Raw genomic sequence first — 12,687 nt, forward strand, 5'->3', positions numbered from 1 at the left:
ACTGAATAGTGCACGGTACATCCAAACCGTCATCGAACCCATCGTTCTACCATTCCCAGACCGGCAAGGGAACTTGCTGTTCCAACAGGACAATGCACGTCCGCATGTATCCCGTGCCACCCAACGTGCTCTAGAAGGTGTAAGTCAACTACCCTGGCCAGCAAGATCTCCGGATCTGTCCCCCATTGAGCATGTTTGGGACTGGATGAAGTGTCGTCTCACGCGGTCTGCACGTCCAGCACGAACGCTGGTCCAACTGAGGCGCCAGGTGGAAATGGCATGGCAAGCCGTTCCACAGGACTACATCCAGCATCTCTACGATCGTCTCCATGGGAGAATAGCAGCCTGCATTGCTGCGAAAGGTGGATATACACTGTACTAGTGCCGACATTGTGCATGCTCTGTTGCCTGTGTCTATGTGCCTGTGGTTCTGTCAGTGTGATCATGTGATGTATCTGACCCCAGGAATGTGTCAATAAAGTTTCCCCTTCCTGGGACAATGAATTCACGGTGTTCTTATTTCAATTTCCAGGAGTGTATATACGTCACGAATACGTGTCAACTTGAGTGCAAATGTCTTTGAAATTGTCTGTGCCTGAGCGTATGCCAACAGTTTGGACCAGATAAAAATTATATTATGTCTTCAGTATGCCTACAATAATTAAATAATACTGAAAATATCTTTGTTTGTAATCTATATTGTTGGGAAATGTGAAATGTAAAACCAAATAGTAGACAGGGCGACTGCGCTGCCATTTGAATGCGGCTTGTTCGCAGTTTTACCCTCTCGCGCTCAAACAGCATGGCGTGGCGGTTGGGGAAATGTTAAGTGGGGCTGAGCACTTCAGCACTCGTACCCCGGCAAGGCCCATAAGTCAAAATCTTGGCCGCCCCTGTCCTAAAGGAACTGCCGCTGTAGAGACACACACAGCTGAATTCACGCAAAGGGCGCCGAGAGACTTCGATCGGCGCTTCTATTTCCGGAATATTTCGTCGCACAAGGAAAAGAAAAAAGAATTACATGCAATTTGAAACAATGGAAGACAAGCGAGCAGAACTCTCGGCATCACATTTGGCTAATTGACGAGTTCAGTCAGAACGACTGTTAATGTCGCTTGGTCGCAACTGTTGTTTAATTCTGTTTCGCATCGATTCGTGCACATAATGACATTTGCATTGTCTGCCAGTTGTCATTATTGTCCGTGTTAGCTATTATTCTACTAACCCCACTGAACCTTTTGTCGTCGTTCCAGGAAAAAGTACTACACGAATTATATCCAAATTTCATGGTCGTACTTACAAGGGAACCTCCCCATCGCACCCCCCTCAGATTTAGTTATAAGATGGCACAGTGGATAGGCCTTGAAAAAGTGAACACAGATCAATCGAGAAAACAGGAAGAAGTTTTGTGGAACTATGAAAAAAATTAGTAAAACATACAAACTGAGTAGTCCATGCGAACATAGGCAACATCAAGGAAACTCGGAGTCAAGGAGCGCCGTGGTCCCGTGGTTAGCGAGAGCAGCTACGGAACAAGAGGTCCTAGGTTCAAGTCTTCCCTCGCGTGAAAAGTTTAATTTTTTATTTTCAGTTTATGTGACAAACTCTTATGTTTTCATCACTTTTTTGGGAGTGATTATCACATCCACAAGGAAACCTAAATCGGGCAAGGTACAAGAATCTTTTTAACCATTCGCTAAGTGTACAAGTTAGGTGGGTCGACAACATATTCCTGTCACGTGACACACATGCCGTCACCAGTGTCATATAGAATATATCAGACGTGTTTTCCCGTCGAGGAATCGGTTGACGTATGACCTTGCGATCAAATGTTTTCGGTTCCCCTTTCGTCTACTAATCGCACGGTTTTGCGGTGCGGTCGCAAAACACAGACACTAAACTTATTGCAGTGAACAGAGACGTCAATGAACGAACGGACAGATCATAACTTTGCGAAAATAAAGAAAGTAAAATTTTCACTCGAGGGAAGACTTGAACCAAGGACCTCTCGTACCGCAGTTACTCACGCTAACCACGGAACCACGGCGCTCCTGATCTTACATTTTCTTTGATGATGCCTATCGTGCGCATGGACTACTCAGTTTGTATATTTTACTACTTTTTTTCATAGTTCCACACAACTTCTTCCTGTTTTCTCGATTGATCTGTGTTCAGGTTTTCAAGGCCTATCCACTGTGCCATCTTATAACTAAATCTGAGGGGAGTGCGATGGGGAGGTTCCCTTGTTAGAAAGCACCTATCGATAGTGGTATCTAACTGTTCTGTGTAAACATCATTTTCTGTTTTTAAAAAAATAAATATTATCTCTGGACTACTGTTATGCAAAGAAAGACTTGCCAAATTATGTGTACTCACAATTGAAGGTGATCGTACAAAGGATTAACTGTCATGACACAGTCCATGGATTTGCCGAAAATAAGATCGGGCAAAGAGATTTCTAAATGCAACGCTAATTTTAGGTATTATTATTATTATTTATGCATGAACCATGTTGGCTAACGCAGCGCTCTTACATTTGTTTCATGATCTCCCAAATGGCTTTCATTCTCTCTCTGCAGACTATTTTTCTTTCTTCAGTCACTTTGGTTCCTCATTGTTTTAACCTGAACTTTTGACTGGACAGATTTCTGTCCCCCTACTTCCACTTATTCTACCTACGCTTTCTCTTAGGGTGCTGATAAATTTTTCATTCAGGTGACATCCAGAAAACTGGTCCATGTTCAACGCCATTGAGCTCTCCTAACAGACCCAATTCTCCCCATTCTCCTGAAGCTGTTTCTTTATTGACAACGCAATACACTCTGCCTCCTTTCAAACACCTGAATCCGCCTCTAGTGACACATTGAGGTCAATTTCGCATTACACAGGGCTGTCCGGATACTTTTGATTGTCAATGTCTTATGTGTACGCCTCGTCGTTGAGAATCTTTGAACATGTTCTTAAAATTTTTAATCTGTGCTCCCAGGTTTGTTTCAATGTTGGTATATGGGATTTCAGTCCGTATCCGTCCTCCTTTCTTTCTGCATCAAGAATTTTCATCAGACTCCTTTGTTCTTTCGTCAGCATGTTTTGCAGATCGCCTCACCTGTTGAAAACAAAATTTCACTCGCGTACTGAGCTCCTGGTTTTATCACCGTATTGTAATGGCCACTCATGTTTTGTTGTGGGTGTCATACGTTCTCCCGTATTTTCTTTTGAGTTTTTAATGAACGAAAACAGTTTTTAACACTGTTGGTTCTATAATCTCACAGACATACTTTAAATGCCTGGCCCTTTTGATTTGCCGTACCTGGTACCTAATTTCTGAATGTTAAATTTAGCGCAGGCAAATTTTATTTTATTTTTAATTTTTTTTTTCACCCTCTCATGCAGTACACTCTTTGAGGACATCTGTTTTGTTGCTGTATTTTTAATGTCCGCTAGTCATGATTTCACATTAAAATACATTTACTTCTCTGTTTATCATGGATGAGTCGCATCGATACGATTTGTTTCGTTGTCATTTCAAGCTGATAATGAGCACTGCGCTTCTCTCGTTAATACCACATACTAATAAAATCAGGACCTCGAAATATGAAAACTAAAAACATCGAAACTAAACGAGCGGAGACGAAGTGGGGAACGGGTAGCTGATAAGCCTCTAGCATAGGGCGTGTAAAGCGTACCTCAGTTTATTACACGTTTTGCAGTGTTTAGAAAAAAAAAATAATATTTGAAAAACATTATATTTTGTCCCGACACTTCTGTAGAATTTAACTGAATAGTATTGCCATAGTAAAACCTACGGCAATTGGATTGCAAATGTGGTAGTCATTACTCAGCCACACATTACATCCATAATTTGTCGAAATTATTTTCGAAACAATTATGAGTGTTGGCCTTTATCTGCAGAATGTAGCATTTACAACAATTCAAAAACATTCAAACAGCAAAGGCAAGTTAATGTGCAAGTACCTTAACTGAAAGTATTTTTTAAGAGAAGCCACAAGTGTCCTCACAGCCAATCAATAGTAAATAGTCTTACTCCGCAACGCAACTGACATTAAGTACTGAAGCTAGTCTGCCCAAATATACAACCGTTCAATAATAATTGAAATCGTGATAATCTAATGCGTGAGTCACACTAAACGGATGATTGAATGCTTAGTTGGTTTACAGTCTATTCCTCATATCCTAGCACTTACGATAAACAGCAGGAAAATACAGCGACTGCAACATTCTGTAAGAAGATTGACTACCGTGTTATTATTGTTCGGCGGTTCTAACATTGTCTTCTCACACTCTTGCACTTTAATAGTACACCAGTTACGTCTAATTACTAATCTCTAGAAAGCAATAAGCATCAAGAAGTGGTAAACACTGTAACACTTTGAGTACAGCATTCGCAGTAACGTGAAACATTTTTGTATTCGCGTTTTACAGACATCTTAACTATTTGATAGCAGGAACTGAAGTTAACTTCGAGAAGCAATGAGTAATTGCTACTGTGATTTTTCGCTACAGTATCATATCTCAACTACCACTCTATTTACTTTTTTTCGGTGACGCGATTAGAAGTAAGAACCAACTATAATATTTTTACGTTTTCTATTGCTTTTACTCATATTGTCGAATCTCTGTTCTAATTAATGACACTGTATAGGAAACTATCTGATACAAAAATACTTAGATACACACAAAGATATGAGAACTTGCATAAATTGGTGGAAATTAATCAGACTGCCACGCATAAATTTTATCTGCATATGAACATAGCATCAGTATGTATACACTGTGTAAGTAGGCTGTTTATGTTTTCTTTATGTAAGTAGGCTGTTTATGTTTTCTTATTGGCAACGTTACGTAGCGCTCTATACGAAAATCACTGGCTGTGCTGTGTGCAGTCTGTGGCTAGTTTGCATTGTTGTCTGCCATTGTAGTGTTGGGCAGCGGCAGCTGGATGTGAACAGCGCGTAGCGTTGCGCAGTTAGAGGTGAGCCGCCGGCAGCGGTGGATGTGACGAGAGAGATGGCGGAGTTTTGAAATTACATATATTATGACTTTTGATGATATTAAGGTAAATACATTGTTTGTTCTCTATTAAAATCTTTCATTTGCTAACTATGCCTATCAGTAGTTAGTGCCTTCCGTAGTTTGAATCTTTTATTTAGCTGGCAGTAGTGGCGCTCGCTGTATTGCAGTAGTTCCAGTAACGAAGATTTTTGTGAGCTAAGTGATTTATGAAAGGTATAGGTTAATGTTAGTCAGGGCCATTCCTTTGTAGGGATTATTGGAAGTCAGATTGCGTTGCGCTAAAAATATTGTGTGTCAGGTTAAGCACAGTCTGTCAGGTTAAGCACAGTCTTGTATAATTTGTTCTAAGGGGACGTTTCAACTGACTGGTAGTTCACTCAACCAAACCCGCACATATTTTATTTAGCACTTGTCACGTACACACACAGCCACAAAATCGCTGAAATTACCTTTGCAATACAAGACTTTATAATATTGTGTCTCGATATTTTTCAATATACGAAGTCCCTCATATCAATATGACATTTACAGTTATACATCTGTTGTACATGCCTAAGAAAAATAACTGGTCCTCCTTTCACATACGTCTTTTTACATCTGTAGCAACGACAATACTGCACCACAGCTGTTGCTAAAACTGACACGTGAAGAAACGTTTATAAAACAAGGCGAATATATGTAATATTCAGGTTTCGCTGTTACCCCAAAATCACGTGACTAGCCCCGGTTTTATGTCGAGGACATGCGCATTAGGTTATGCTCACTCCATAGATATACAGGGTGGAGAAAAATTGTGTCACGAAATTTTAACCCTGAATAGCTGATGCCAGTAGGAACCAAAATTACTAATGTTGTGCAGGTCGACAACGAACCATTTTTAAACTACGGAAACTTTGCGCCACGCGCTCCGATTGGCTGTAGGGATTTCCTTGTTGCCGTTCGTAGGATGACGGGCAGAGATTTGGTTGTCGGTTCACACATATGAACATCTCTCGCCCAGTCACTGCCCCAACGCGATACGCACACGTGTCGAATAGGGTCTGGCTGTTAGTCTCCGCCTCACATTAAAGGCATTCATACGTAAGCTTCACTTCGGAGCACAGACACGTGACCTGCGATTTAGTCATACAGAAAGCATGGCGGCACAATATTCGTTTGAAGAACAACGAGGTATGGTTTTTATTTATGGACTAGCGAATTGTAATGTGCGTGAAGCTCGACGGTTGTATGAGGAATGGTACCCAGCTAGACGCCAACCACACCCGCGTATGTTTATAGCAGTTCACTGGCGACTTGGCGAGACACTCGTTAGCGGGATGTGATGGTGATGCTGGAAGACCTCGAACATAACGGGATGCTGCATTTGAAGAGACTCTTCTCGAGCGCCTCGAGGAAGCACAAACGACAAGTACTCGAGTGGTTGGACACTATATGGGGGTCACTCATCGGTTAGTCTGGGAGGTTTTGAGGGATGACAGCCAGCATCCATTTAGTTTCCACCCTATCCAAACCTAAATCCTATGGAGGGCTATGAACACAGGCTAGGGTTTTCCCGGTGGTTTCTGCGACGTGCTGCACGAGATCCCGACTTCCCCACCATTGTGTTGTTTACCGACTAGTGCACCTTCTATCGGGATGGCCTTCACAACACTCGAAACGTTCACTACTGGGCAAGGGGAAATCCTCACGTCACGTACGTCCACGGACACCAGGAACGATTTTCGCTCAACATCTGGGCAGGCATTGTGGTTGGCTATCTGAGTGGGCTGGTCCGCCTACCTCCTCGACTTACCGGGGCAAATTACTTCACTTTTTGCAAGAAACTTTACCCGGCCTGCTGGAAGATGTTTCCCAGAACACAGGGCTACGCATGTAGTTGCAGCACGATGCGGCGTCCGCACATAACAGTCGCGCTATGCGCGGATATTTAAACGAACTCTTCGAAGGCCGGCTAATTGGCAGAGGTGCTCGTAGGACATGGCCCCCGCGATCACCAGACCTCACGCCACCGGACTTTTTCCTGTGGGGATTCTTCAAGGTTCTACTTCACCCTCCTGGATGCGAACCACTAAGAGGAATTAATGGACGCATTCACCATACCGCCAATCACATTAGGTCAATGCCAGGAATCTTTGAAAGAGTTCGGCAAAACACTGTTCGACGTTACCAAGCTTGTGTCGCATCAGAGAGTCGCCAGTTCGAGCACCTGCTTTAAGTAAACAATGTCCTAGCTACAAAAAGGCCCTTTTCAGGGCTGATATGACTTATAAAAGACTTTCTGAACGAGAACTAACAGCTGTTGACGGGTTTGTTCCCGGTACGTGTTATCATGAAACTACATGGATGTGTCGGGATCCTGGCGGATTCGCCCTCAGGCCCCCAGAGAGGAAGGCTGGCATACTACCATCGAGCGTGCGGGCCACCTTGGATACATCGCCATCTCCGGCAGGCAAAATATTTGCGGTCATGCGTTGTCCAGAGCATCCAGCAACAGGGAAATCCCGCGGCCAATCGGAGCACGTGGCGCCAAGTTTCCGTAGTTTAAAAATTGTGCGTGTCGACCTAAACAACAGTAATAATTTTGGCTCCTACAGGCATCAGCCATCCAGGGTTAAAATTTTGTGACATAATTTTTCTCCACCCTGTATATACTCCATCGAGTCTACAATTTTACGCCAGGACGTACCGTGCTCCTTTCAGTCCGGCCCTCGAGCCTGCCTGATGAGGAGAAAACTTGGCAGAGAAAACTGACTCAAAGGAAAACCGGTACAACATGCCTGTCGAACAGAGGAGGCGGCAGCATCCTGACTAGTCGAGCCAGCAGCCAGGCGACGTTACACGCAACGCGTGTGTCCCATGGCGCTGAGAGTGCGTTACGAGGGGACTATTGGGAGTGCGGCTGCAGTGATCCAGCGTCCCGGGGCAGCGCTGCTCTGTCCGCCCCAGCAGCCGCCATCAATAACTCAACAGCGGCTCAAGTGGATTCCCGGTGAGCAATGGCCGGGATTTCCCAACGGTGCCCGCCCAATCTCGCTGTCTGCGCTATCCGCCTCCTCCAGTGGCCACTTATTGTTACCACGAGTCTCTCGCGTGAGGGCCGAACCAGCGGAGAGGAACGACCTGCGGCCAGCGAAGCAGCTAACGCACTGGATTCCGGCACCGTGGGGAAGTGGCTGCGAAATGAACACGAACGTGCAGTGCGATAGCACGAGGCTTCGAGACATACCGAAACTGTGTGCCGGACTGGAGCTCCAGCCCACCATCTTAACTTTCACGAATGCTTTCATTCTGAGTGTACCCAGCAACGGATGTGACTGAAATGTCGAGCATTTTTCGTATTGACAGTTAAAAATTACAATAACAATGCGTCGCATTGTTCCAGAGTGTGCAATTATGTGGAAGGAATCTGTTCAGCCTGACTATGTGTCTAATACGATTACGTGTCTCTTATAAATTTCAAATACTACACTCCTGGAAATGGAAAAAAGAACACATTGACACCGGTGTGTCAGACCCACCATACTTGCTCCGGACACTGCGAGAGGGCTGTACAAGCAATGATCACACGCACGGCACAGCGGACACACCAGGAACCGCGGTGTTGGCCGTCGAATGGCGCTAGCTGCGCAGCATTTGTGCACCGCCGCCGTCAGTGTCAGCCAGTTTGCCGTGGCATACGGAGCTCCATCGCAGTCTTTAACACTGGTAGCATGCCGCGATAGCGTGGACGTGAACCGTATGTGCAGTTGACGGACTTTGAGCGAGGGCGTATAGTGGGCATGCGGGAGGCCGGGTGGACGTACCGCCGAATTGCTCAACACGTGGGGCGTGAGGTCTCCACAGTACATCGAAGTTGTCGCCAGTGGTCGGCGGAAGGTGCACGTGCCCGTCGACCGGGAACCGGACCGCAGCGACGCACGGATGCACGCCAAGACCGTAGGATCCTACGCAGTGCCGTAGGGGACCGCACCGCCACTTCCCAGCAAATTAGGGACACTGTTGCTCCTGGGGTATCGGCGAGGACCATTCGCAACCGTCTCCATGAAGCTGGGCTACGGTCCCGCACACCGTTAGGCCGTCTTCCGCTCACGCTCCAACATCGTGCAGCCCGCCTCCAGTGGTGTCGCGACAGGCGTGAATGGAGGGACGAATGGAGACGTGTCGTCTTCAGCGATGAGAGTCGCTTCTGCCTTGGTGCCAATGATGGTCGTATGCGTGTTTGGCGCCGTGCAGGTGAGCGCCACAATCAGGACTGCATACGACCGAGGCACACAGGGCCAACACCCGGCATCATGGTGTGGGGAGCGATCTCCTACACTGGCCGTACACCACTGGTGATCGTCGAGGGGACACTGAATAGTGCACGGTACATCCAAACCGTCATCGAACCCATCGTTCTACCATTCCTAGACCGGCAAGGGAACTTGCTGTTCCAACAGGACAATGCACGTCCGCATGTATCCCGTGCCACCCAACGTGCTCTAGAAGGTGTAAGTCAACTACCCTGGCCAGCAAGATCTCCGGATCTGTCCCCCATTGAGCATGTTTGGGACTGGATGAAGCGTCGTCTCACGCGGTCTGCACGTCCAGCACGAACGCTGGTCCAACTGAGGCGCCAGGTGGAAATGGCAAGGCAAGCCGTTCCACAGGACTACATCCAGCATCTCTACGATCGTCTCCATGGGAGAATAGCAGCCTGCATTGCTGCGAAAGGTGGATATACACTGTACTAGTGCCGACATTGTGCATGCTCTGTTGCCTGTGTCTATGTGCCTGTGGTTCTGTCAGTCTGATCATGTGATGTATCTGACCCCAGGAATGTGTCAATAAAGTTTCCCCTTCCTGGGACAATGAATTCACGGTGTTCTTATTTCAATTTCCAGGAGTGTATTTAGTTGAAAAATGGAAAATGTCAGTATAAGTCAAATTACTTTGTTTTATTGTCTCTTTAGCACGTACACAGTTCCCTAACAATGCCTACGCTCATGCAGTCCCGCGTGAACAGACTTGTTTCAGAGGGAAGGGTTGGCGACAGGAAAGCCATCCGGCCATCCTCTGCGACTAATATTACCAGATCCAGATCAACGTGTCGACCCCGTGAATAGAACAGAATAAGGGCACGAAAAAGAAGAGCAGTAATTGTAAAACTGTTTGTTTATTGCTTGAGATTACAGCACTCCTACACTGAAGAGCTAAAGAAACTGGTACATCTGCCTAACACCATAGAGAGCCGCCACGAGCAAGCAGAGGTGCCGAACACGACGTGGCATGGACTCGACTAATGTTTGCAGTAGTACTGGCGGGAACTGACACCATGAATCGTGCAGGGCTTTCCGTAAATCCGCAGGAGTCCTAGTGGGCGGAGATCTCTTCTGAACAGCACGTTCCAAGGTATCCCTGATATGATCAATAATGTTCATGTCTGGTCAATTTGGAGGCCAGCGGAAGTGTTTAAACTCAGAAGAGTGTTCCTGGAGCTACCATACTTATGCCTATACCTGTTTATGCAGGATTCATGGTGTCTATTCCCCCCTGCACAACTTCACAAATTAGTCGAGTCCTTGCTACGTCGTATTGCGGCACTTCTGCGTGCTCGCGGGGGCCGTACACGATATTAGCCCCAAGTATACCAGTTTCTTTCCCTCTTCAATGTATATAGTAATCGGGTTTCAGAGAATGTAACGCGCGTGTATTCGTCTCTTAAAGATAATACTTGCAGTAGAATTCCCCACAGTTTCATTTCAAAAAGTATACTTGATACCGACATTTTTCTAATTAATATAAATATAACAAGGGGATATACAGTATGTCCTTTAGTGAATCCGTTCTCACAATTCTGGGAATGACTGACGATACGGGCGCAGCTAAATCATCCTGTACAGTAAAATCTCAGTTTTTTTTCTTTTTTTTCCTTTCTTTTTTTCTGCATATGTATAGTTCTAAGCAGAGGTACTTGCCATGGACGTAGTTTCCTACTGAGGAACAGCAGTCTAGGTCAGCATTACAGGTGTCATTCCCTCTGCATATTGTAGTAGAAGAAACTGATTTCGATGCCATTTTGCGGAAGAGCTACAGAGAAATCTACGAAGCCGAGCATTTAACCATCGATGATAATTTTACAATATCACCTCACGACTGCGACACACCCATATGCGTCGTCAATTCGATTTTTGCTTGCTTCTACTGGTGGCACCCATCCCATTTTGCAGCCTTCGATTGAACAGAAATTACAAGCGCCTCAGATTTCAACGAAACCTATCGCTGGTGGACTGTGAGACAAAATGTTACGTTTTGAACGCGACTCGCTTCATCTTGCTCTACACTGAAGGGTGGCAGTCGTATTAGATGCTGTCCTGATGACCGCACCCCACTCTGCAATAGTCAGCACAGTGGACAAAGCCAGATACCATGGTCTGGGGAGCACTATTAAAAACGACTTGCGAGCACGACTCCAAAGTACAAAGGGAAATGTAAACAGTAACTACTACATCGGAGCAGTTTTAGAGCCCTTCGTATTTGTCGTCAGGCAACTACGTATTCCATTACTGATCTTTCGAAGAACGAATGCTACTACAGCTTTCCTGGCCTATACGGTGGCCTGACGTTTTGCCCATCCTACATGCCTGGCCCGCAATTTTTTTGTCATAGTATTCTGCCTATAGTGCCCCATGCGTCGATGCAACCTGAACCAGGGAAATAATCCGTCCGGCTCTGTAGTAGAGTTTGCATTGGTCTAAATATCTTTAGGGTAGGGTCATCCCATTTCCAGTCGTCATGGAAATTATTTCCGAAGTGTCAAATGAACAATCAGAGCACTATTAAACAGCGTCTGTGGGGGAAAAAATACAGAGAAAGTACTCACCGATGAGTATTAGGACAAAGGCGGGGTCGAGTGCGATGTTGGTCAGGCGGCTGAGGTTGTTGAAGGTGTCCTTCTCGGTCCACGCCCAAATGCCCACGGCCAGGATGCTAAGACCGAGAAGCTGGAACACAGAAAACACAGAAAAATACAATCGTCAGAAGACATAGCAACATAGTAACAGCGGCTAAATTTGTGTACAGTCGCTGCGAACGATGAGTATTGTGGCAGATTGTGCTGCCCTGGTTTCTTGGACTATAAGATCGCAGTAGATAATTTGCACATCACATCAACTGGACGTAATTAGATACAGTTGTGATAATTTGGGGCGACCGGTTGGGTTTAACTGAAAGTGACGAGGGTGCAGTGGCGAGTCCCGATGTTGAGGGAAGTGCCTGATTTTCTCGTCGGCATCTGGAAGCGCCACTGTTTAGTTTGGTAGCACAAGACTGCTGGCCGGTTAGAAAGCATACAGGTAGGGTCCATATTATAAAAGCTGGTACGTACATGTTGTGAGACCTGCGTACCTTTCCACATTCTTCACGTTACGGAGACACGGATACTGGAAGCCTAATGAATAAAAAAATAAAGAAACAGGTAGGCCTAATGCAAAACTAAATACACCAGAGATAATGATAGTTAACATCAAAAAGATGCAGCAATAGATATGCGTATAGCCCAAGACCATTAGACATGCAGAAATCTAGAGTAGTTCTTGAACCAGCAGTGAATGTCAACTGGTTGATAATGATGATTCATATACGACGCTAAAACATTAAAACAGTGGAAGCGTG

At 45.5% G+C, this 12,687-nt stretch overlaps 1 protein-coding gene across 1 annotated transcript in view; it reads right to left on the bottom strand.

Moving 5' to 3' along the window:
* The window catches only part of LOC126092802 (tetraspanin-17), a gene marked incomplete at its 5' end in the record, with an annotated part of 110,270 nt that extends 98,232 nt beyond the window's left edge, over positions 1-12,038 (bottom strand). Inside the window, one exon of the mRNA XM_049908531.1 lies at positions 11,897-12,038. Coding sequence (XP_049764488.1) covers positions 11,897-12,038 — 142 coding nt within the window. The remainder of the gene's footprint in view (positions 1-11,896) is intronic.
* Positions 12,039-12,687: the final 649 nt, after the last annotated feature.

Source organism: Schistocerca cancellata, chromosome 7, assembly GCF_023864275.1.
Source record: "Schistocerca cancellata isolate TAMUIC-IGC-003103 chromosome 7, iqSchCanc2.1, whole genome shotgun sequence".
NCBI classification, from domain to species: Eukaryota; Metazoa; Arthropoda; class Insecta; order Orthoptera; family Acrididae; genus Schistocerca; species Schistocerca cancellata.